Source organism: Saccopteryx leptura, chromosome 2, assembly GCF_036850995.1.
Source record: "Saccopteryx leptura isolate mSacLep1 chromosome 2, mSacLep1_pri_phased_curated, whole genome shotgun sequence".
NCBI classification, from domain to species: domain Eukaryota; kingdom Metazoa; phylum Chordata; class Mammalia; order Chiroptera; family Emballonuridae; genus Saccopteryx; species Saccopteryx leptura.
In genome coordinates, this window is record NC_089504.1 from 183,786,886 (window position 1) to 183,811,966 (window position 25,081).

Sequence of the window (25,081 nt, forward strand, 5' to 3'; positions counted from 1 at the left end):
GAAGACCCGCCTCTTACATATCGATAGCCCAAGAACCGATCAGTCGGCAGCTAAAGGCAGACCCAATTGGGCTAAATACTTGCCGGTCAAACCCTTCGGCGGCAAAGCTCCACACAACCTAAGGGGACAAAAATATCCGCCCCTGTTCTTCCATTGGTTGACCGGACCCACCCCCACCTCCGCGCTCCATTCATTTCACACAATAACGGGCCTAACTGGAGTCGTTCCAAGACCTCGTAGGGCTAAGCAAGGCTCTCCTCCATTCACCCAGGATCTAAGCCGATCACTCACGCTAATGTCTTCCCTCTTTCTCTGTGATGAGGCCGGATGGCAACCACCTCAACCGCTGTCTTCTGCGCAACGCCAACCGCCCGCCAAAACGGGTCCTTCTCTGCGCCTGCGCGACAAAATCCTGAAACCAGACCTTTTTTTCTCCGCCCACTACGCCTGCGCAAAACGGAACACAGCTTCCGCCACTACGCAGGCGCTGTAGATTCGCCGCCGTCTCCCGCCCGCCATTTCATATGTTTCTTGAGCCAGCGGAACTTCTTAATACGCCTGCGTACTCGCCATTTTACTACACATGGCTTAGCAGACAAGTTGCTGCAAAAAATAATTTCTTGCTACTTGATACATAGTATTAACCATACTCTGACAAAAGTAGAATGTAATATTTGAGACGTGGAAGATTAAAAAGTTATTTATTTAAATACCCTAGGTACATTCAAATATGAGTGATTGGTTGGCCAGCCAATCAGACTAGCTAAGAGCAATGTTACTCGGGAACCAATGGATTCTGGGAGGTGGAGACTGCGTAAAACGCCCAAACGGCTGACGTTAAACAGTAATGCAGTCTCACAGACCAATAGTAGCCGAAACTATTTCAAGTATCCAATCAGAGCTACTCAGGGGCGGAGTCTACCAATACCGTAAGGGTGGAGGCGGGATAAAAAAGCGAGGCCGAAGGTAGGCTGGCAGATACGTTCGTTAGATCTCTCCTTTTTCCTGGTGGACGTCGCGGAGTGAGCATCGCTGAAGTCTATTCTCCTGCAGTCATCATGTCTAAGTCAGAGGTGGGTAAGACCCTCTCTCCAAATTAATTTTCTTTCTCGCCCCTTCTCGAGTTCGGTGGGATGCAGTTTGGATTGGCTTCTTGCACTTCTCAGTTCGGCGGTCCTTCGGTGCGGCCAGGGCCTACCCCTCCCAAAGTTCAGGTCGCCATTTTGTCCTCGTCGTGGCCATGAGGCCGCCGTCCTGTAATCCTTATTTGTCTCGGCTGGCTCATTCTTCCCAGGAAAACTTTTTGGCACGTTAAGACTTTTTTTTTTAACCTTGTCTCTGGCGAGTTTCTTAAAAAAATAGCTCTATTCTCTTATTCGGGATGGACTTCTCCCGCCCAGCCCTTTTGTTACGCGTGCGTCGGGGAGCAGGGACGCATGCGCTCGCTGTTTCCCAGCCCCAGCATACCGTCTCGCGGTGGGGTGAAGCACGTGGCATGCCGCGACCCAAAGGGACAATAAGTGCTACCCACGTTGCTGTTTACTTTTGCTTCTTTTCAAGTGATAGGTTTTGCGTTATAGACCCAGTTAACGTTTTTTCTCCTCCTACTCCTAGTCTCCCAAGGAGCCAGAACAGCTGCGGAAGCTCTTTATTGGTGGTTTGAGCTTTGAAACAACCGATGAGAGTCTGAGGAGCCATTTTGAGCAATGGGGAACGCTCACAGACTGTGTGGTAAGGCTTGGAGGAAATAAATGAGCGGTAGAACTGCTGATACACTTGTCCTTGTTTTTGAATGCTTATGAAGATTGTTAACAGGATTGTAGTTTGAAGTAACTTGACAAGGGGAAGATGTGGCTTTAGAAAGCTCCCTCTTAATAAGTTTCGGGTAGATGGTTGATGGGAAACGGGTTTTATGTAAAGGGTTAATACATCGTTTTCTATTTTATCCAAGAAAATGGCAGTAGTTTTTATGGTCTTACCATGTATTAAATGAATTGACATCTCAGGTGATGAGAGATCCAAATACCAAGCGCTCCAGAGGCTTTGGGTTTGTCACCTATGCCACTGTGGAGGAGGTGGATGCAGCCATGAATGCAAGGCCACACAAGGTGGATGGAAGAGTTGTGGAACCAAAGAGGGCTGTTTCGAGAGAAGTAAGCTATTGAGTGGATTACACATTTGGGGATTCATAACTTAATTTTGGTGTATATTTACTAATATAAATAACTTAATTTTTTTTCTCTTAGGATTCTCAAAGACCTGGTGCCCACTTAACTGTGAAAAAGATCTTTGTCGGTGGTATTAAAGAAGACACTGAAGAACATCACCTAAGAGATTATTTTGAACAGTATGGAAAAATTGAAGTGATTGAAATTATGACTGACCGAGGCAGTGGCAAAAAGAGAGGCTTTGCTTTTGTAACCTTTGATGACCATGACTCTGTAGACAAGATTGTCAGTGAGTGTCAAATTAAGTGTTTGCTAAGGGTTCTGAAGTCTGGGTTGTGTTCTAAACCCTGAAGTTGTGTTTTTTTAGTTCAGAAATACCATACTGTGAATGGCCACAACTGTGAAGTAAGGAAAGCCCTATCTAAGCAAGAGATGGCTAGTGCTTCATCCAGCCAAAGAGGTGCGTTTGTTGCTATAATTAAACCTTAAAGACCAATTTCAATCTGTATGGTTTAACACAACCTCTCTTGTTAAGGTCGAAGTGGTTCTGGAAACTTCGGAGGTGGTCGTGGAGGTGGTTTTGGTGGGAATGACAACTTTGGTCGTGGAGGAAATTTCAGTGGTCGAGGTGATTTTGGTTATACTTTTTGTTGTTACCAGTTAGTAAGGTTTAAGTTTAATTATCTATGTTAAAGGCTATAACTCCTGCAGTTTATATATTTTACACACTTTTAGTCTGCTTTAAAAACTGCTTTTTTCCAGGTGGCTTTGGAGGCAGCCGTGGTGGAGGTGGATATGGTGGCAGTGGGGATGGCTATAATGGATTTGGTAACGATGGTAAGTTTTGTACTTTTTGTTTAGATTTTTTTGTTTTGTTTATAGAAATAAATAGGTAAAAAGTTTTGGTGACTTATAGAATAGGTTGGTAGACTAAAACTAGTATATCTGGTGCATGACAAGCTAAACTCTGACCATAACAGCATGATGCAAGCAGGCTGTTACCCATTACACATAAAAGATTTTGATTGTTGAATACTTTTGTCTTATTGAGAAGAATTGTATTCTTGTAGGTGGTTATGGAGGAGGCGGCCCTGGTTACTCTGGAGGAAGCAGAGGCTATGGAAGTGGTGGACAGGGTTATGGAAACCAGGGCAGTGGCTATGGCGGGAGTGGCAGCTATGACAGCTATAACAACGGAGGAGGCGGAGGCGGCTTTGGCGGTGGTAGTGGTAGGTATCCAGTGATCCAGGTACTTGGTGTAGTAGCTAGATTAGTTTTGTAGAATATATGCCCATGTGGGGATTAGATGCTCTTAAAGCATTATGTGGCACACTGCATGGTATGCTTTAATGGGCTTGCTATGCTACCTCCTAGCTTTAAGCTGGGCCGCCTCACTCCCAAATAGATGAATAAGTGGATATAGTGGCATCTTCAACTAGAACTAGATTAGCTCTAGTAGGATTTAGTGTTTTCTTTGGGACCATAGGCACTTAGTTGATGTATCCAGCATAGGTTTGCAGTGCTCCCTGAAAGGGTAAAAGCCTACAGGTTTAGATATAGTATGCGTTGTCATGGTGAATTGGGTAAATTTTTTTTAATACTGTATTCAACTGAATGCCTTTGGGAGGAAGGCAGGCAGATCATGCAACTTGTTTTTTCCACTCTGAACACTGAATAGATTTCAGAGCTGTCATCTTTCCTAAGTAACAACAGATAAAAACCCTCTTTTCATTCCTAGGAAGCAATTTTGGAGGTGGCGGAAGCTACAATGATTTTGGCAATTACAACAATCAATCTTCAAATTTTGGACCCATGAAGGGAGGAAACTTTGGAGGCAGAAGCTCTGGTCCCTATGGTGGTGGAGGCCAGTACTTTGCCAAACCTCGAAACCAAGGTATAGAATGTGTGTATTCATGTAGTGTTAGAGGGCTAAGTGTATTTACAATTGGCGCTAGTGATAAAACACTGAGTTTAAAACCTTCAAAATACTTACGTGAATGGTAACCTGCGATAATTGAAAACGTTATCTGAGCTTAAACTCAGATTTGAGTTTTGTTGCCTCAAATTTAGAAGTGTCTATTGCCACTTCCAAAAGTTAAAGGAACAAACTTTAAACTTTATTCTTAGGTGGCTATGGTGGTTCCAGCAGCAGCAGTAGCTATGGCAGTGGCAGAAGGTTTTAATTACTGCCAGGTAAGTAACCAACCACCTTTTTGTATTTTGATTTAGTTTTTATAATTGATAATCAGCCCCGTAACCCTAATTTTGCTAAGCAGTGTAACATAGTTAACATTGTAACTGCAGTAAAATTGTGAAAATTAAGTTAATGTGCAGATTAGCAAAATTTGTGGGAAACAAAGTTGCTGTTGGATTGTAGCCTTAAGTCTTAATATGTTTAGATTAACAACTTTATTCCATATTGTTCAACAGGAAACAAAGCTTAGCAGGAGAGGAGAGCCAGAGAAGTGACAGGGAAGCTACAGGTTACAACAGATTTGTGAACTCAGCCAAGCACAGTGGTGGCAGGGCCTAGCTGCTACAAAGAAGACATGTTTTAGACAATACTCATGTGAATGGGCAAAAAAACTCGAGGACTGTATTTGTGACTAATTGTATAACAGGTTATTTTAGTTTCTGTTCTGTGGAAAGTGTAAAGCATTCCAACAAGGGTTTTTAATGTAGTTTTTTTTTTTCTTTTTCTTTTTTTTTTTTTTTTGCACCCATGCTGTTGATTGCTAAATGTAATAGTCTGATCATGACGCTGAATAAATGTGTCTTTTTTTAAATGTGCTGTGTAAAGTTAGTCTACTCTGAAGCCATCTTGGTAAATTACCCCAGTGTGAAGTTAGAATTCTTCAGGATGATGCCAGGTTCCATTTGAAATTTATTTGCAATCTGCTGGGCCACAGAAGCAATTGTCTTCAGAAACCTTGATGTAGTTGAATTGACAGTTACTGTGTTGTGACCTGGAGTTCACCATTAAAAGGGTCACCCAAGCAGAGTCACGGGTTTATTTGGTTATTAATGATTGTTGGCACATCCTATATGCAATATATCTAAATTGAATTATGGTACCAGATAAAATTATAGATGGGAATGAAGTTTGTGTATCATCCATTATGTGTAATCAATAAACGATTTAATATCCTCTTGAATGGAATGACAACTGTATGGATTTGGGACTGGCAAAGCTTTGGACTTTCCCTACCCACTACCCCTGAAAATGTTGAATGCTCTATCACAATTCAAGTTCAAAACTTTGCCAGAAAATAGAAACAGCTGCTGGCTAATGCCACCCCAAAAGTCCACGGATTAGAAGTATTTGGGAGACATTTTTAAACTGACCAGCACCAGTAAGAATTTCTTAACCCTACACAAAAACAGGCTTACATTAAAGGAAAACTGCAGTTTACTTTGTTCTGGTTGGGTGGGTCTGTATAGAAGTTCTTTGATTTTTTTTAATTTTTTTTTTAACCACACTAGTTGTCTACTTGGAGATAAATATTATGGAGGTGTTGAGGACCCTTATTGCTTACAAACATGCTAACTGCAGTTTCCCTTTAAGTGTGGCACAAGATCACACATTATCCTGAAATGTTAATTGTATAGAAAATGATTTCTAAATCTTATAACAATAACTTGATCTCCAGTCATTGTTGTTTGTACATAGATTCTTTTGAGCTCTCCCTGTGATGCCCTTAATTTCAGTGCCATTGTATCTACCTAGTAGCATAGAGATTTGTTTATCACTAGGACTGTATTTCATCCCATGGGTGTGTTACTTGGAGGTTTTGTGGAGGGGAGGGTCGGGGAGGTGGGTGGGAGGTGGAGGTGGGTGGGAAAGCATGGATGGATGATACAGTTCCATGGGTTTGATATTGGCTGAGTTTGCAATGGCAGGTGGAACCGTAACTATTGAGGGAGTTTGCAGATACCTCAGGATTCCTGACAATGCCTTTAAAGATCCAGGAGAGATGTTCAGCTACTAGGAACTGCTAGCAAATATAGCGCGAATGGCTCCGAGCTCAGACACTCTACAGCTGAGAGTAGACACTTGTGGTATGTGGAGTACAGATAAGCCAGGGGCAGGCCACGGCACCCTCCATGAAAACTAGGAGGGAGTGAAATTTCAGTGACCATCGCAAGAAAGGAGGCAGACAAGAGTTAAGGCACATCTGACTCTTAGGACTAGCAGTCAGAACCAGGAGGAAAGGTTTTATTGCTATGCTGGTAGGTAAGAACAGATTTTACTTCCATATAGTTATCTAAAATCCAGTTTTCTGTTATATTTTTCTTAATATATTGAGCCAAAACTAGTCCAGTTAAGCTGAATTTGGTTTTTCTGGAGATGGATTGTTTTAAATTGACACCCTTGTGACTACTTAAATGAAGGAAATGAGCACTTTAACTGCCTCTACTGTGAATAATAGTTTTGCCCTTTTTAATCCATTTCCTATCTTTCTTTGACCCATTTCCTTAAAACAATGGCTCAATGCATTAGAATCTGCCCCAAAATGATGGTGGGAGGGTGGGTGGACCATTAGTGGTGGGTGGGGGTTTAGCCTGAGTTGGGGCTTGGTCTCAGAAAAGCTAGTTCTAAAGGGTGTTTGCTTTTCTAGGGAGGAGTCTACTACAGGATTAATCAACTGTTATAAAACACTCATCTCTCCAAGCTCATGGGTAAAAGGTAAGTTTTTATTTATTAAGTAATGGACAGTAACTATGTTTGGTATTGCCAAAGGAAAGAAAAAAAGTTTTCCTCAAAACCAGAAAGACTTAATAATCTTATTTGATAAAAATGGGCTAATAAAGTTGACTGGAACACAAAGTGCTTCATACCCTTATTTTTGTTTTTACAGGACATCCTTAGGGGACAACCTTTATCTGAGCCTCTGTGTACTTCATTTTCACTGCCATGCAGTTTTCATGAGCTCTGCTGCAGCTTGAATCAATCATTCAGTTTTATGAATAGACTTTTTAAATAAAATGCTTTTAACTTGTTTCTGTTTATTTTCCTTCTCTCACTTAAGGTAAACTTGGTACTGTACATTTCAAGTTTAAGAAAGGGAAAAACAAGAGGACACTAGATTCCTGTTAAACCAGAAAACTTAAGGGACAATCCAAAGGAGCAGGGCCTAACAGCTTATATAAATACTTTAAACAGCCACTAGTTGGCACTCAGATTGAGAGGATTGGGTTGTGGGAACTGATTATAATTCAAAATTTATCCAATTGGCACCATTTAGTGAAATCTGAGAAAGGTTCTCACTGCAGCAACAAGTCTTGACCCCATTAGAAGTGAGCCGTTAACTATTACTCCACTTGAGGATATACCTTTTCTAGTTAACCTGACAAGAAACAATTGAGTTATAAAAGAACCACCACTCTTTGGAAGTTAGGCTTATCTGTTCCATTTTTAGAGGAGCTTAGTGGATATGAACTTCGGTGAGCAAGGGTATGTTTCTAGCATGGATTCAAATGATTTCAGCATTCCCAATTGAATACCTACTGCCACCACAGGCAAAGTGGAAGAGGGAGGTTTAAACTTTAAAGGTAATAAACCTAAAAATTTAGGAGCACTAATTTCCCATTTTAGTGAATGATTAACCTTTAATATTCCTTACCATCAGGTCATTCAGCCTCAATTTTAACAAAGGTGTGGGTAATGAGGTGTAGGTGAGTCGAGGTCATTTATCTTGCTAGTCCATTTTTGGTTTAGAAATTACTAGATGTGGTTCCTCATACAATAGTGGTTTGATGAGATAGGGCAACGGGGGCTACCAGTTTGCTAAAAGCTTTTTTTTTTAATTTATAGGGGTGACATTCTGAAGAACACTCCCATTACATTCCGTGTACATTGATTTAGAAATGGGAAGAGTAGACTCGAAAGAATTGCCCTGTTCCAAGTGGGTGCAAAGGCTCACAATCCAGTCATTCCAAGGCCATGTTCTACCTACCCTGTTTTAGGCACATACTGAACAATACCGTATTTTATTAAATATGACACCATTTGGTTCAGAATATTTTTTTTCTTAAAACTCCAGGTGTGTTTTATAGTCACGTGCGTCTTATGGAGCGAAAAATATGGTATATGTTCACTGCAGTGTATCTCCATAAGCACAGCATTGTACTGTTTGCTGTCTCCAGGTTTTAGAACTAAGGCTTATGATGTGCACAGCAAATACTCATTGAGTAAATGTCTAAACTTGCATCTGAAGTATATTTGTGAGCCTGATTAGAATGAAAAGTCTTGTCCCTAAAGTGGAATACTAAGTTTCTGAACAGATAACTCTAGGCCCTGCCCTTAATAATTTGATCCCAGATTTTCAATTTTTTGAGAATATGGGTGTGTCTTTTGGACTATATTCAGCTCTATCAAAAATAGAAAGCTTTTGCCCTGGCTGGTTGGCTCAGTGGTAGAGCGTCGGCCTGGCGTGTGGAAGTCCCAGGTTCAATTCCCGGCCAGGGCACACAGGAGAGGCGCCCATCTGCTTCTCCACCCCTCCCCCTCTCCTTCCTCTGTCTCTTCACCTCCCGCAGCCAAAGCTCCATTGGAGCAAAAGATGACCCGGGCGCTGGGGATGGCTCCTTGGCCTCTGCCCCAGGCGCTAGAGTGGCTCTGGTTGTGACAGAGCAACACCCTGGATGGGCAGAGCATCGCCCCCTGGTGGGCGTGCTGGGTGGATCCCAGTCGGGCGCATGGGGGAGTCTGTCAGACTGCCTCCCTGTTTCCAGCTTCAGAAAAATTAAAAAAAAAAAAAAATAGAAAGCTTTTAGTTACTGTATTTTTTGCTCCATAAGATGTATGGGTATTTTCTCCTCTTTTGGGGGAAAAAAGGTACATCTTATGGAGCAAAAAATATGGTACTTTCAATTCCCTAAGCCTAGTTAGAGAACATGTTTTTCGGGATATGTAGGTATGAAGATTCCACATCTATGATCTCTTCTGCTTTTGTCTTACAATAGTGTCTATCAGAACCTGGAAGTAAGGTTTCCCTACTGGAAAGGAGCTAGTAAAGTTAAGTAGAAGTATAAATGGAAATAAAATACCCCCACATAGTTGTGTAATTTGGTGCCTGAGAAGATTGGAAACCACCCAACTCCAAAGACATGAAAGTGTGGTGTTAGAGAGGTATGATTGAACTTTGATGTAGCATCTGAAACTTACTTTGTTTCAAGAAAGTTATATATGGCCTGACCTGTGGTGGCGCAGTGGATAAAGCGTCGAACTGGAATGCTGAGGTTGCTGGTTCAAAACCCTGGGCTTGCCTAGTCAAGGCACATATGGGAGTTGATGCTTCCTGCTCCTCCCCCTGTTCTCTCTATCACTTTCCTCTCTCTCTCTCTCCAATAAAAATGGATAAATAAAATCTTAAAAAAAAAGTTATATGAAAATAAAAGTTATATGTATACATACTACTAATAAAAGATCTAGAAAAGGAGGACAAGAATTAGGTAGTGTCTGTCTAACCAGGGAGATAAAAAGTCACCAAAATGTATATTGTGCTCCACTATGGAGCAGCTTTTACCCAGACTTGGGTGTGAAGTTTCTAAAACTGAGACATCCAATCAAATTCTCTCATTCCAATCTACAGTAGCTCACTCAACCTGAGAGCTCTGGTATATCAGGCCCCAGGCTGAGGGAGTCCTAAGGAAGTAGACAGGAGAGGGAGAATAGAAAAAAGGCCTGTGGGCATTCTAGGCTTTTCTGTTTCTAAGATTGAGAAAAGAGAAGTCTAAATAAACCTCAGGGACTTGCACAGAGGGTCTAGCCAGCTTTGGCAGCAATCCTAGTTCTTTAAATGGGCCACCCGGAAGGGTGGGATTCCTGAGATCATTCATGGCCCCTGGCTCTAAAAGGAAAAATGAGGCTCTGGCGGGTTAGCTCAGCGGTAGAGCATCGGCCTGGTGTGTGGAAGTCCCAGGTTCGATTCCCCAACAGGGCACACAGGAGAGGCGGCCCATCTGCTTCTCCACTCTTCCCCCTCTCCTTCCTCTCTGTCTCTCTCTTCCCCTCCCGCAGCCAAGGCTCCACTGGAGCAAAGTTGGCCCGGGCGCTGAGGATGGCTCTATGGCCTCTGCCTCAGGCGCTAGAATGGCTCTGGTTGTGGCAGAGCGATGCCCCAGATGGGCAGAGCCTCACCCCCTAGTGGGCATGCCGGTGGATCCTGGTTGGGTGCATGCGGAAGTCTGTCTTTCTGCCTTCCTGCTTCTCACTTCAGAAAAAAAAAAAGAGAAAAAAGAAAACTGAAGCCTGGCCAGTGATGGCACAGTGGATAAAAGCTTCAACCTGGAACTTTGAGGTCATCAGTTTGAAACACTGAGGTCACTGGCTCTGAGCACGGGTTCATCAGCACTGGGCTGCAGGCTTGAGCGGGGGATCATATGATCCCAAAGCTCCTCAGCTTGAAAGGTCTCTGGTATGAAAAGCCCAAGGTGGCTGGCTTGAGCAAGTGGGCACTGGCTTGCCCCAGTCAAGACACAAACAAGAAGCAATGAACTCAATGTACAACTAAAAGTGAAAGCAGCCCTGGCCAGATAGGTCTTTGGTTGGAGCATCGACCTGAAGCACAGAGGCTGCTGGTTTGATTTCTGGTCAGGACACATGCAGGAACGGATCAATGTTCCTCTCTCTCTCTCTCTCTCTCTCTCTCTCTCTCTCTCTCTCTCAAAATAATAACAATAAATTAAAAAGAAAAAAGGATGAAGGTGGTAGATCTGCTTCAGACCAAATTGTGTACTACTCTTATACAGAGCTATAGGTGAAAAAAATGAGCTTGGCAAAATTCCCTCCCCACCATCACCAAAAAATGAGCTCTAAGGAGAGCTCAGCTTCATCACCCTCCCTGGAGAAAAAAGACACAGTGGAATGTTATTTCTGTAGAGTGCTTTATATACCGAAGCTCAAACAAGAAATGGAGGTTGGAGACCTGGGAATCACACAGACTCTAGCATCCCCCTCACATATTTGCTTCAAGGCAAGCCTCATTAAACACACCTTGGACCTAATAAATATCAGGTTTTTCATTCTTTTCTCTTCTGGGCCTTGGGCAATTAAGAAAATCTCCATTACCAGTCCCACCCCATCAGGCCAGCTCAGTCTGTGGCCTCCAACTTGGTGCCCCGGGGCACCAGGAATATGGTTCCATCAGCAGCCTGCTGTAACACATATTCTTCAGGGGAGTAGTTGTTGCCAGCTTCATCCCGCAGGTGCTGGAAAATGTCACGGTACAGCTCGGTCAGCTGTTGGCGCATTACCTCTAGGGTTCGGTCAGCCTCCCCTCGGGCCCTAAGAAGCCGTTCCCGCTCACTGCCTAGCCGCTCCAGTTCCTGCTCCAGCTGCACAATGGTCTCAAGCTTTCTCTTGCGACAGTTCTGGGCAGCTACCTTGTTCTTGCCCCGCCGCCGAATGTCCCGGACTAGTGCCAGCTGGCTTTCCGTCAGAGGGTACCGTGCCAACAGCTCATTGAAGTCATCTACCGGCAAGTTGACAATCTTGTCCGTAGGGAAGGGGATCTTCATGGCCATGGCCCGACACTCATCCCGACTCCCAGCCTCCCCCCGTGCAGCGGGCTTGGCCCGCACAGGGCCCGAAGAGGGCTCTAAGGCTAAGGGGGTCTCGGCAGGTGGCAAGGCATAGTTGGGATGGGCCAAGGAGCTGGGCATAAGTGAGTAGGGGTACTCTACCGGGTACATAGCTACATACTTGCTGCACTGCCGACCAGCCTCTGTCCCCTCCAGCTCAAGAGATTCAGCGTCACTATAGTTGAGGGATAATCCTGAGTCAGATTCTGGGTCTTCATGGGGCTTAGGTGGCCCCGCTGGCAGCCCAATATCCAGGAGGGCTAAGGGGTCTGGGAGGGGCTCATTGAGCAGGCCTGAGAGGGTAAGTGGCTTGGAGACTGGTATGACCATGTTGCTGTAAGAGTATGGGGGGTCCAAGATATGAGTTGAGGGCACTGGGAGCTCATAAGGTGGTGGAGGAAGAGGGAAGCCAGCATCCGGGAGGATTGAGCAGGGACAGTAAGTTGAGGGTGGTGGAGGCCCAGGATATGGGGTTGGGGGCTCAAACGATGGCTCATTTGGAGCATTTAGGCCCTGCAAGAAAAGACATAATAAGGAGGTTTGGAGACAGGCTGACGAAGAGAACCAGCTCTCTCTCAGGATCAAGCTGGGTCCTTCTGAAAGACCCAGTCAGATAATAACAAGGGAACAGAAAGGTGCTAAAACTCATTGAAAGCTTCTTGTAAAGTAGAAATGCAGCTACTCCAAAAAGAAAGCAGCTTAAACAGGAATGAAAGTCACTGAGGTCAGACTTCAGAAAGAACTAATATTATGCCTGGCCTATGGTGGTGCAGTGGATAGAGTGCTGACCTGGAATGCTGAGAGCAACTGTTCAAAACCTTGGCTTGCCCAGTCAATGCACATATGACAAGCAATCCATGAACAGCTAAAGTGAAGCAACTTCTTGTCATCTCCCCCCCCCATAAAATCAAGAAATAAAATCTTTTCTTTTTTTAGGTGAAAGGAGGGGACATAGTGAGGCAGACTCCCACAGGTGTCCCAACTGGAATCCACCCTGCAACCCCATCTGGGGCTGATGCTTGAGTATTGAGCTGTATCCTCAGTGCCTGGGGCCACGTTGGAACCAATCAAACCACTGGCTGCACAAAGAGAAGAGGAAGAGAAGGGGGAGAGGGAAAGGGAGACAAGCATATGGTTGCTTCTCCTGTGTTCTCTGACTGGGAATCGAACCTGGGACGTCCATACACCAGGCTGACACTATCCACTGAGCCACCAGCCAGGGCTGAAATAAAATCTTTTTTCTTTTTCTTTTTTGTGACAGAGACAGAGAGGGACAGATAGGGACAGATAGACAGGAAGGGAGACAGATGAAAAACATCAATTCTTTGTTGTGGCTTCTTAGTTGTTCATTGACTGATTTCTCATATGTGCCTTGACCAGCGAGCTACAGCAGACCGAGTGATCCCTTGCTCAAGCCAGTGACCTTGGACTCAAGCTGGTGAGCCTTGCTCAAACCAAATGAGCCCGCACTCAAGCCAGCGACCTTGGGGTTTTGAACCTGGGTCCTCCGCATCCCAGTCTGATGCCCCATCCACTGCGCCACCACCTGGTCAGGCCGAAATAAAATCTTAAAAAAAAAAGAACAAAAAACTAACATTACAATAATTATGGAATCTCCTCCTCCTCAGCAGTTCTAACTGGATTGAAATGGCTCATGTTCCTCTATTTCTCTCAGGAAGAGAAGGAGTTGTTATCCAAGATGACCCCTGGGAACCTTTTCCTGCTGTAGTTATCTAGGGTCAAAGGGTCTAATTCAGATCCTGGCCATGCCTTAGCCGCCCAGCAGAGGGAGCTGCTGTGTGGACACCAGGGATTAGGGCAAATCCTGAGGACCCATGCGTGGTGGCCGAGGAGAGAAAGGGGACAGGCACAGAGCCAGGCCGGGGGCTGAGAGATACCTTGGGAAGCAAGCACAAGCTCTACCCTCCACTTGTCAGTCCCTCTGTCCTTGCCCAGGAGCAGAGAGGAGGAGAGAACATGCTAGAAACTGGGCCCCCAATCCACGTTGAGGAGCTACCCTGTTCTAGCCCAGCTGGGGACAAAGGCATCATTGTTAAGCCAACAGACACTCCTTTGTCTAACTAGCAGTAGGAGAGGACCCCGGCATAGACTGACCCCCCTTTCTGAGGCCCCTAAACTCCTGCTCAGCTACCTGGGGGAAAGGGGCCCAGCTGCTGAAGCAGGGGGAGAAGATGAACAGGATGGAAGGAGAGAGGGGTCAGAAGGGAAGAAGGTGAGAAAGGGAAGGTGGGGCAGGAGGTGGAGTAAAGAGACATGAGCAGAGTGGCTACTGAGAGAGCTTACGGCCCCAATCAGCTCCTTCCTTCCCCACCACTCCTGTCCCCTGCTCTTCTACACCCCTTCCCCTTCACGTTGTGGTCTCACATCCAGCTCTCCCTCCTACTCCAGCCCTTTCTTTTCTAGTGCCTGGAACATTTCCAGCTGAGACTCCAGCCTTCCTTTTCCCCGCCCTTTGCCTTAGCTATCACTAGACTCCTGCTTCTCCACTCTCCCCTGCCCTGCCCCCGACTCCACTCACCTGCAGCTCAGTGATGGACATGATCTCTTGCCAAGTCAGTTCCATCTCACCCTGCTCCGGAGTGGACAGCTGTGTCACCTTGTTTCTGCTCTGCTGGGGAGGACACGGGGGCATCCTACTAGGCCAGGGCCTGGTCCAGGGTCCCCCAAAGCCCAACTAGCCCCAGCAACCTGTGTCAAAGAAGAAATGGGGGTTAGGGCTCTCCTGGTAGTGGTCAGCAATTTTGTCTTGTCTGCCTCCAATAGAGAGGATTCTTCCAATGTCACTTGAGAGAAGGGGAGACCTAATTCCCTCCCGCTCATGGTGGACTCACCAACCAACTCCTTAAGCTAGGAAGTCTTTCTCTGCAGTGTGATCTCCACCTCACCTGGTATGGCTGTTATCAGTTCCTTTGGAGCACATTAGGTCTTTACCTTTTTTTCAGACAAGATGCCATCTCTTTCCCCTACTTCCTTCTCCTCAAAACTATATCACTGGCTGGGGAAGAAGTCACGTCTTCTAGGTTTTTTCCCTCATTTTCTGGGGCAACATCAGAGATCACCCCTGCTTTCCTCCTCTGTTCTCCATTTTAGGGTCTCAGTCCTTTCTTCCCAAGATGAGAGTGAGTGCTTGGGGATCCCCAAGGACCGTGTTGTGGGAAGAGCCAAGCAGACAGTCCCTCCCCTTGTCTGAGATACAGCCCAGGCCTGCTGGCTGATAGCAGCCCTGCCCTTGCCTCCTATCCTGGCCCTGGACTCCCCTGCCTGGGCCAGATAAAAGGTTTATCAGCTGCAAGCAGCAGAGGAGGAATGGTCTCTGGAGTCACTGGACCTCTGCCCTGTGTCCCCACAGGGTCATCTTGGCCATACCCCAGTCCACAGCCAGGGATCTTTCCTCTTCTAAGATAATATAACAACTGTAACAAAGACTTATTAAAGTATTTGTCAAGAACTGTATTGGTGTTCTATGAGCATTTGTTTATGAGATTGATTTCCACAAAGATTCTATTAGGTACACTCAGAAATTGAGACCCAAGCTGATATACAGCAGAGTTAGGTCTGGAACTTCTACTGACTTGGTCTACTAGCCCATATCACCTTCCAGAAACCTTCCCATCCTGCTCCTCTGTCTCCATACCACAAGCTCTACATGGCAGTCAAAACCATTAATTCTTTCTGTGGAATCTGCCTCTTTTCTCCTCTTCTTTAGAACCTTAATACACCTTCCCCTCCAGCTCCTTTTCTTTTGATCTGGACTCTAGCTGCAGGTCTGCCACAAAATAGCAGTGTGATGCTGGGCAAATCATTGCACTTCTCTGAGCCTCTGTTTCTCATTTGTAAAACTAGGGTTTTGGACAAGTTATACTTGGGGGTCCCTTTCTGCTCAGACAGCTTAACTTTCTCAGCAAACCCTCGCCTCTGCCTTCATCTTCTCCCTGTCGGCCCTCTCCTCATCCTACCTCCATATTCCCTGACACCTCTCTTTCCCTGCATCTGTTCTCCCTACTTTTGACAAGAGATTCCAAGTAGATTTGGCAAAGACCTTCTGCTCTCTTAGGGCCAGGCGCTACACCCTACTCCTGCCATATAAGTACAAGCAGGCAGACCAGGGTTTGAGGAAACTTATAGAAGAACAGAGGATAGGACAGAATGACCTCAAATTGCATGACCTTAGATTACCACAAGGATGGTCTACCAGAGCTATTTGGTATGGAGTCTACCCTTTGACTTAAAACATAATTAGCAACTGCCTGACCAGTGGTGGTGCAGTAGATAAAGCACTGACCAGGGATACTGAGGTCCTGGGTTCCAAACCCCAAGGTCACTGGCTTGAGTGCAGGCTCACTGGCTTGAGTGTGGACTTGCCAGTTTGAGCGTGGTGTTGCTGGCTTGAGTGTGGGATCGTTGACATGATTCCAGGGTTACTAGCTTGAACTCAAAGGTCGCTGGCTTGAAGCCTAAGGTCACTAGCATAGGCCCTAAAGTCACTGACCTGAGCAAGGGGTCACTGGCTCAGCTTGAGCCCCCTGGTGAAGGCACATACAAGAAGCAATCAATGAACAACTGAAGTGAGGCAGCTATGAGTAATGCTTCTCACTCTCACTCTTCCCTCCCTCTCTCTCTCTTGCTCCCTTCCTGTCTATCTCTCTAAAAAAACCCAAAAATAAACAAAAATAAAAACAAAAACAATTTATTTTTAGGATTTTTAAAAACATCATTTTAAAGATATTTTTTATTTTATTTTTTAATTTTATTTATTCATTTTAGAGAGGAGAGAGGGAGAGAGAGAGACAGAGAGACAGAGAGAGAGAGAGAGAGAGAGAGAGAGAGGAGAGAGACAGGGGGGAGGAGCTGGAAGCATCATCTCCCAAATGTGCCTTGACCAAGCAAGCCCAGGTTTTCGAACCGGCGACCTCAGCATTTCCAGGTCGACGCTTTATCCACTGCGTCACCACAGGTCAGGCCAAAAAAATTATCATTTTAGAGAGGAGAGAGAGAGGGAGAGAGAGAGAGAGAGAGAGAGAGAGAGAGAGAGAGAAGAAGAAGAAGAAGAAGAGGAGGAACAGGAAACATCAACTCCCATATGTGCCTTGACCAGGCAAGCCCAGGGTTTCGAACCAGTGACCTCAGCATTCCAGGTCAATGCTTTATCCACTGCACCACCACAGGTCAGGCAAAAAACAAAAATGTAATTTGTGAGAACTGCAAATTATCCTTTTGAAAGAGGATCTCCCCGCTGGACTGGGCGATGGCCCAGTGGATAGAGCATCGGACTGGGATGTAGAGGACCCAGGTTCGAGACCCCAAGGTCACCAGCTTGAGTGTGGGCTCATCTGGTTTGAGCAAAAGCTCACCAGCTTGGACCCAAGGTCGCTGGCTTGAGCAAGAGGTTACTTGGTCTGCTGTAGTCCCCCGGTCAAGGCACATATGAGAAAGCAATCAATGAACAACTAAGGAACTGCAATGAAGAATTGATGCTTCACATTTCTCTCCCTTCCTGTCTGTTCCTCTCTCTGACTCTCTCTGTCACAAAATAAATAAATAAAATTAAAGATTTCTTAAAAAAAAAAAAGAAAGAAAAAAAGAGGATCTCCCCTAGCCCCTACCTCCCACTCCCTTGTTCTATAGCCATCCCCAGAGCTGAAAGTTGGTATACGCACAGGCCCTTGGCCAGTGGGCAGAGTGGGTGGGGTGTTTATGTCTGTCCAGGATGCCATTTCAACACCGGAACCCCAACCTCCCCCACCCAGGTTCTGGAGGAAATTGCCCAAAGGCAAAGTGAATGGAGAAGGGGGTTATGCGGCAGGGACAATGACTCTTGCCTCATAGTTCTTCACACACACACACACACCTACCCATTCCCCTTCACCCCTGCTTATATCTTCCCGGATCTGACTCTTAGGTGCAGTACAAAGATCTTGCCCTAGGAGGCAGGAGATAGGATCTCTGGCCTTCCAGATGCATGACCTTGGACAAATTGCTTCATATTCAGTCTCTTCCATTTCCTGGAAACAGGACTGAAGAACTTCCATGCTGTGAGAGGAAGTAGGTTGTCTAGCTCAGGCAGTCACGAACTTTATTCTGCACCACATTCACCTGGGGTACTTGTAAAAACAGAATCCTGAACGCCACCCCAGACCTACTGAATTGAATTCGTAGGTGCAGCTACCCAACAATCAGCTTTTTAACAAGTGTTCTGATCATTCCAATGCCAGAGGCCCACTACACCTTGAGAAATACTAAACACTAAACTAGTCAAACCATATGGATTTACAGGGAAAAACCACAAAGCCAGAAAGGAGCCCAGCAAGTGATCTCTAGGCTTTTCCTAGCTTCAAATCCTTGATCCAGGCAACACTGGCTTCTGAGTGCCCCAGCATCTGAGACTAGATATCAGCCCCATCTCATGATGACCAGTAGCTCAATCTTCCCCTCAATTTAGGACAGGGAAACCAGAATCCAGAAGGAGAGCAGAGGGAGGCAAGAAGTTGGGGAAGAGGAGTTGAAAAGAACATCTGAATCAGTTCCAAACAGCTTTCTGATACAGTGGCAAGTTTGCACTAAGCCAAAGAGGAAGAATATGTTTTATCCTAGAGACTCAGGGATATATGGTAGTCTATATACCAAGCATAGGCTCCTCTAAGTCTTAGGAGACTACCCTCCTAAGGACCAGCCAGGGGGTTGGCAGCAAGTGGTATAAATCAGGGAAGAGGGTATAGGCAGAATTGGATCAAAAAGAATGTCACTTAGGCCTGACCTGTGGTGGCGCAGTGGATAAACTGTCAACCTGGAAATACTGAGGTTGCCGGTTCAAAACCCTGGGCTTGTCTGGTCAAGGCACATATGAGAGTTGATGTTTTCTGCCCCTCCCCCCTTATCTCTCTTTCTCTCTCTCTCCCCTCTCTATAATGAATAAATAAAATCTTTAAAAAATAAATAAATAAATAAAAATAAAAAACCAATAAATGGACAAAAAGAATGTCACATAGAGTACAGAAACAAGAGAGATACTGGGAAAGTGGAGCAGGACTCCTAGTGTCCCTTTTCTCTTTTAAAAAAAATTTATTCGATCCCAGGTCAGGGCACATACAAGAGCAGGTTGATGCTTCTGTCTCTATCTTCCTCCCTCTCTAAAAGCAATTAATAAAAAAATAAATTTATGCCTGACCTGTGGTGGCACAGTGGATAAAGTGTCAACCTGGAAACGCTGAGGTTGCCGGCTCAAAACCCTGGGCTTGCCTGGTCAAGGTACATATGGGAGTTGATGCTTTCTGCTCCTCCCCCCTTCTCTCTCTCTCTCTCTCCCCTCTCTATAATGAATAAATAAAATCTTTATAAAAAAATTTTTTTAAATAAAAAAATAAACTTAAAAAAATTTATAACTTTTTATTTGCTTTGTTGTTGTTGTTTTTACAGAGACCGAGAGAGAGTCAGAGCGAAGGATAGTTAGGGACAGACAGACAGGAACAGAGAATGAGAAGCATCAATTATCAGTTTTTCGTTGCAACACCTCAGTTGTTCATTGATTGCTTTCTCATATGTGCCTTGACTGTGGGCCTTCAGCAGACCGAGTAACCCCTTGCTCGAGGCAGCAACCTTGGGTCCAAGCTGGTGAGCTTTGCTCAAACCAGATGAGCCTGCGCTCAAGCTGGCGATCTTGGGGTCTCGAACCTGGGTCCTCTGCATCCCAGTCCGATGCTCTATCCACTGTGCCACCACCTGGTCAGGCAAAAATTTATAACTTAAAAAAAATATTTTTATTGATTAATTTTAGTGAGATAGGAAAAAAGAGAGAAAGTGAGAAACATCAATCTGTTCCTGTACGTGCCCTGACTGGGGATCGAACCTGCAACCTTCATGTTTCAGGATGATACTCTAACCAACCAAACTATCCAGCCTGGGCTCCTTTTTTTTTTTTTTAGAGGAGAAAGAGAGAGAGAGAGAGAGAGAGAGAGAGAGAGAGAAGGGGAGAGGAGCAGGAAGCATCAACTCCCAAATGTGCCTTGACCAGGCAAGCCCAGGGTTTTGAACCGGCAACCTCAGCGTTTCCAGGTTGACGCTTTATCCACTGCGCCACCACAGGTCAGGCCTAAAATTATCTATTGATTGATTAATTTTACAGAGAAAGAGAGAGAGAGAGAGAGAGAGAGAGAGAGAGAGAGATTTGAGAGAAACATTGATTTGTTGTTCCACTCATTGATGCATTCATTGGTTGATTCTTGTATGTGTCCTGATCCAGGATCAAAAACCCACAACACTGGTGTATCATGACTACACTCTAACCAACTGAGCTACCCAGCCAGGGCACCTGTGTCCCTTTTCTTTTACTATAATAAGTTTCTACTTCCCAGTTTAGCCCACACTTTGTGGTCACACAGCCATGTTACTCCCCAACAGTGTATCAGGTAGGATTGGAGCCATCTTCAGGGATTATAATCCACCTTTTTTATTCTCATCCTGATGGTCCTACCCTGAGAGAGAGAGGAAGGAAGAGAGAGAGAGAGAAAGAGAGAGAGAGAGAGAGAGAGAGGCATCAATTCATTGTACCATTTAGTCGTGCACCCTTACTTCTCATATGTACCCTGACCAGAGCTTGAACCACCAACCTTGAGGGTGAGCTGGCACCCTCAGGATTGAACTCCGTGACCCTGGGATCAAGCTGGCAACCTTTGCATTTTGGGAGGATGCTGTATTTACTGACCCACTGGCCAGAGCTAGGGAAAAAAATTTTTTTCCCTTTCTACTTTTTCCAAGTGAGAGGAGGGGAGATAGAAAGACAGACTCCCACATGCACCCCAACTAGGATCCACCTGGCAAACCCGTCTAGGGTTGATGCTCTGTCCATCTGGGGCCACTGGAAACCAAGCTATTTTTTAGCGCCTGAAGCAGGAGGTGGGGTGGGGGCTCCGTAGAGCCACCCTCAGTGCCCGGCGATGCACTCAAACCAATTGAGCCATGGCTGCTGGAGGGGAAGAAAGAGAGAGAGAGAAAGAGAGAGAGAGAGAGAAGGGGAAGGGACGGGGTGGAGAAGCAGATGGTTGCTTCTCCTGTGTGCCCCGACTGCTAATTGAACCTGGGATGTCCACATGCAGAGCTGATGCTCTATCCACTGCGCCAACCAGCCAGGGCAGGGCCAGTAAAATGTTATCACAATCCCTGAGTACATGGGGCTTTATGCTTAAGGATACAGGATGAGGACCATTTAGGGAGGGATGCTGGAGAGAGGAAGAAATTTGACCTCAACTGTTGTCCCAGGGATCCTGTTCTGAGGCTTGTTGGACCACTCCACCATTCCCGGTGTCAACAGAAGCAGCGAAAGAATGAAGAGAAATCAGTGAAACTTGGGATTTAAAGAGGCAGGTGAGCAGCCTATTTAGAAAGATTAGGAAGCATGTTCAAACAGGAAGAGGGACACTAAGGTGAGAGAAAAACAAAGGGAATGGAGAAAAAGGGGAGAGAGACAGTTGATCTGAGCGAGATTCAATCTCCTGGGGCATACATCACTGACACAGGTGAATGGAAAAAAGGGAGAGAGGGACAGTTTCTGCCACTCTGTCACTTGGTCCTTAGACTGCAAACTGTAGTCCTTTAGGGTGCAGTGACTAGAGTCCCAGCCCAGCCCCTCTTCTCTTCCACTGCTTCCCAGAACGGTCCCTTCCTGCTGCCAAGATTTCCAGTTGGAAGAAACTACACTGGGAATGGGATGCCTTCCTCTCCCTTCCAGTTCCGGCTGATCTCTACTGCCCAGAGAAGAGAGGAGGCTAAGGGAGGCAAGAACTAGCATCCTCTACTCCCACCACCCCATCTTGCTACAACAACATTTCTCAGTGATCCAGGCATCCAGTGTCTCCAATTCCTCAAGCCTCCACCAAACCTTCCCAGCCAGCTGGACAGAGCAGCATGATGGAATGAATGGAGAGGAGAAAGGGTGAGACTATATACCTGAGAATCTATTATAATCTTCCCCAGGGCAGCCAGCCTGCTGAAGGGTTACTCAGGGTCGTTCTCCAGCCCCCTCAGGGGTGCTTCAGGGGACCACAAAGTCTGGTCCCCATCCACAGACTTTCCCCTCAAGAATCCTAGAACACTCCAGAAGCCATCTAGTTATGCTTCCAGAGGAGTTCCCAAAGATGTCAAATTCTTAAACCAGAAGCAGCCTGGAAAGGTCTGAGTTCTCTTAAGAATATGCCAAAAGTTGGGTATTTTCTCCCTCTGCCTCCTCGACCTTCCCAATCTGTCCCTGGGTCCCACTGGAATCGCCCTTCCAGCCCGCCCCTCAGGCACCTGTGGCACGGTCCAAGCAGGATGCAGAGAGAGACGAGGCTCCGGTGCTGTCCCTGGGGAAGCTGCGCCTGGGCTGACACTTCCTGGGTGAGGATCCCTGCTACCTCTGAGAATCTGGTCGGTCTGGGCCCCGCCCCCTGGCCATTGCTGAGTGCTGAGTGTGGAGGCTCTCAGACTGAATACAGAGAGCTCTGGGGTGGTGCACCAGCCTCCTCTCTGAAGACCTCGGCCTGAGTTCTCTGTCCTTCCTCCAAACCTCCCCTTTCCCCCCTGGCCCTCCTCTCCTCCTGCCCCTTCTGGCCAAGAGAGGAAACTTGAGCCTAGTGTGGTTTCTGCCCACACCCCACCCCCACTCCGATTCCAGCCAGCAGGGGCACACATGGCTCTGAGTCTCTCCCAGCCCTCCTTTTGAGCCCAGGAGTTCAGCCAGGTCTGTGTTTCTCCCAGACAGATGACGAATTCCAAGCTGATGGTCCACTCCAAAGTGACCTCTAAACTTTATACAAGTTGTAAGCCCCTTCCCTCTGCTCTCTTGATTCTCTTAGGGACAGGGAAACTGAGCCATCACAAGGTGGAAGGCAGCTGAAGAAAAGGACCAGGTCTCTAATGTTTCAGCTACTTAGGCTGGTGGGCATTTAGGGCACTGCTTTTATTTGAGGAAAGCCTGGTTCTGGGAAAGGGGTAGGGGAGCTATTTTGGGAAGGAGGGGTAGTCGGCTGCTTTGATGTGTCCTTTCACCTGTAGCCTTCTCTCCTCCCCATGCAGCCTCAGATGTCTAGGGACAAAGGCCTCTTTCTTGGCCAGGTTTGTTGTCGGTGTGAGGGGAGTTATGTGTGTGTGGGTGGGTGGGTGGGGGGCTCTTAGCAAGGACATTATTCACCTCCCTTAAAGGGGACCCCAGATGTCCTCTGTCCTACTTTCTTCCAGGCAAGGCACCCCAGCCACATGGTAGCCACATACCTTAGACAGGCCAGGACATGTGAGTAGGGTATTAGTTCCCCTAGCACCCACAGTAGCTCTGCATTAGGTCACTAAGTACCCCCAGAAGATACTCATTCATTTTTTTGCCTCCAACACACAACCCAAGTCTCAGGCCAAACGGCTCTCTCTCCAGAGACTAAGAAAAAAAATCTTGCTTTCTCCTAGTTTTTAGTGGCTTTCAGCTCTAAGGAAAGTCCCTCCTATGTCTAGCTTCAGTTCTTACAGCTGCAGCTTACACTTTTTCTCTATTATTATTTTTCTTATGGTGTTCAAGTTAAATTGGAAACAGTTAAAGACTGGGAAGGCAGACAGATGTCACCCTAAGGCAGGTCTGGCATTTAACCAGTACTCTCTGATAGGATTGTGTTCACTGTTAAAATAATGAAAATGCTCTGTCCCAGTTGATAAAGGATAGCTGCTGGAAGTCCTCCAAATGTTCCCCACCACTGTATCAGCCACTCCAGTTCTCTCTCAGGAGCCCCACAACCCAGCAAACACAGCTAAGCAACTCAAAAGGCAATGCGCCTGACCAGGCAGTGGCACAGTGGATAGAGCGTCGGACTGGGATGCGGAAGACCCAGGTTCAAGACCCCGAGGTCGCCAGCTTGAGCACGGGCTCATCTGGTTTGAGCAAAAAGCTCACCAGCTTGGACCCAAGGTTGCTGGCTCAAGCAAGGGGTCACTCGGTCTGCTGAAGGCCTACGGTCAAGGCACATATGAGAAAGCAATCAATGAACAACTAAGGTGTCGCAACAATAAACTAATGATTGATGCTTCTCATCTCTCTCCGTTCCTGTCTGTCCCTATCTATCCCTCTCTCTGACTCTCTCTGTCTCTGTAAAAAAAAAAAAAAAGGCAATGCAATACTGCCTCTTGGACAGCCTCCCTGCAGCCTGTGTGTGTGTGTGTGTGTGTGGGGGGGGGTTGATCAATGTTCGTTCCAAATCCATGGTTAAATGTTTTAAATTCCATCCCTATCCCAGGAGATCATGATTCTACCTGTATGATCTATGTAGGACAGGAGTTGACCCATAGCTTCACTGTATGTTACATGTGGGTTCAGAATCCCTTGATGACTTGGGCATGCCTCTGGTTAACAAACACGCACATTCAGATATAGCTTTCTTGCATACTTATTTGGGCACCTCAGAGGGGATCAGGAGAGGTGATAGTCACACTTATGGCTGATTAAGTAACGATACAAGGTTACAGCTGGTCAACAAACATTTATTGAATGAAAACTACCAGTTCAGGACACTGTGGCATTACAGATATAACTATGGAAAACACACAACCCTCATCATCCGTTCATTCATTCAACAAATATTTATTGACTCTCTACTGTGGTTTACACTCCAGGATCACAAATAAGTATAAGACGTATCCTATGTCCTCATTCATTGTCTAGTCAGGAAATTACACTAATAAAGGTCTATATAAAGTGCTATGGAGCTAAGTTTCTGCCTGGTGAAATTCAGAGAACACTTCACAGACGGGCTAACAATGAAACTGAGCTGTGGAGAATGACTAGGGTTTCCACAAGCAGAGAAGGGGAGAAGGAATTCCAAGCAAAGGTGTGGAGGCACAGAGGCATAAAACACAGTGTAATACTTTGGATTTACTAGGGGGGGGGGGGTGTAGGGTAGGAAGCGGTGGAAGATAAGCCTGGGAAGTTTGACTGGGGCTATATTGTAAAGTGTCTTGAAAGTCAAGCTAGGGAGGTTGTAGTTTATCCTGTAAAAGCATTTGAGGCAGTTTACTGCTTATTAGGGGGACAAACATGGTCAGGTCGGCTGAGCTAAGTGAATAGCTGCTCTCACTCAGGCAATGGGCAGGGCAGACGTGTCTCTCCCACCTTACCCTCACTCTCCTCCTGTAAAAAGAGGCTGTTACTGTGGTCCCCAGGTTGGGTACTGTCTCCAGAACACCCTTAACAGCCTTTGGAAGGAGAATGGTTCCTTTAGCCCCCTCCTCTCAGATTCTTCATGTCCAGAGTCAACACCCTTCCACTTTAAGTCTCCTCTGCTTAATGTATGATTAGCAGG

General features: G+C 46.0%; 3 protein-coding genes across 11 annotated transcripts in view; 1 reads left to right on the forward strand and 2 right to left on the reverse strand.

Annotated features, from left to right (window-relative positions):
* CBX5 (chromobox 5) overlaps positions 1-420 on the reverse strand; it is a 44,441-nt gene extending 44,021 nt beyond the window's left edge. The window contains exon 1 of one of the 5 annotated variants that reach the window (XM_066369671.1): positions 268-420. The gene's annotated coding sequence lies outside the window, so the exon portion shown is untranslated. Of the gene's footprint in view, positions 1-171 lie in introns of all 5 variants that reach the window. The other 4 variants (XM_066369672.1, XM_066369675.1, XM_066369673.1 and 1 more) reach the window with 4 other exon arrangements.
* Positions 421-940: 520 nt separating this feature from the next.
* On the forward strand, positions 941-7,168 carry HNRNPA1 (heterogeneous nuclear ribonucleoprotein A1). Of its 4 annotated transcripts, XR_010749299.1 has the most exons (12): positions 941-1,073; positions 1,615-1,731; positions 2,007-2,153; positions 2,247-2,457; positions 2,536-2,628; positions 2,704-2,796; positions 2,931-3,005; positions 3,239-3,397; positions 3,907-4,062; positions 4,296-4,361; positions 6,788-6,855; positions 7,028-7,168. XR_010749299.1 is itself a non-coding variant. In XM_066369688.1 (11 exons), exons 1-10 carry the CDS (start codon positions 1,059-1,061, stop codon positions 4,349-4,351), a joined length of 1,122 nt encoding a protein of 373 aa, XP_066225785.1. In that variant the 5' UTR covers positions 941-1,058; the 3' UTR covers positions 4,352-4,361; positions 4,599-5,323. The 4 variants fall into 4 exon arrangements, 3 of the variants coding, with proteins under 3 accessions (XP_066225785.1, XP_066225787.1, XP_066225786.1); XM_066369688.1 differs by lacking the exons at positions 6,788-6,855; positions 7,028-7,168 and adding an exon at positions 4,599-5,323; XM_066369690.1 differs by lacking the exons at positions 3,239-3,397; positions 6,788-6,855; positions 7,028-7,168 and adding an exon at positions 4,599-5,323.
* A 3,891-nt stretch (positions 7,169-11,059) lies between these two features.
* On the reverse strand, positions 11,060-22,281 carry NFE2 (nuclear factor, erythroid 2). 2 transcript variants are annotated; one of them, XM_066365861.1, is made up of 3 exons: positions 22,056-22,281; positions 14,293-14,462; positions 11,060-12,266 (listed from the first exon to the last, which is right to left on the reverse strand). In XM_066365861.1, the coding sequence occupies exons 2-3, from the start codon at positions 14,404-14,406 to the stop codon at positions 11,265-11,267; spliced, it is 1,116 nt and encodes a 371-aa protein (XP_066221958.1). In that variant the 5' UTR covers positions 14,407-14,462; positions 22,056-22,281; the 3' UTR covers positions 11,060-11,264. The 2 variants fall into 2 exon arrangements, with proteins under 2 accessions (XP_066221958.1, XP_066221959.1); XM_066365862.1 differs by lacking the exon at positions 22,056-22,281 and adding an exon at positions 14,706-14,856.
* Between the last annotated feature and the right edge of the window lie 2,800 nt (positions 22,282-25,081).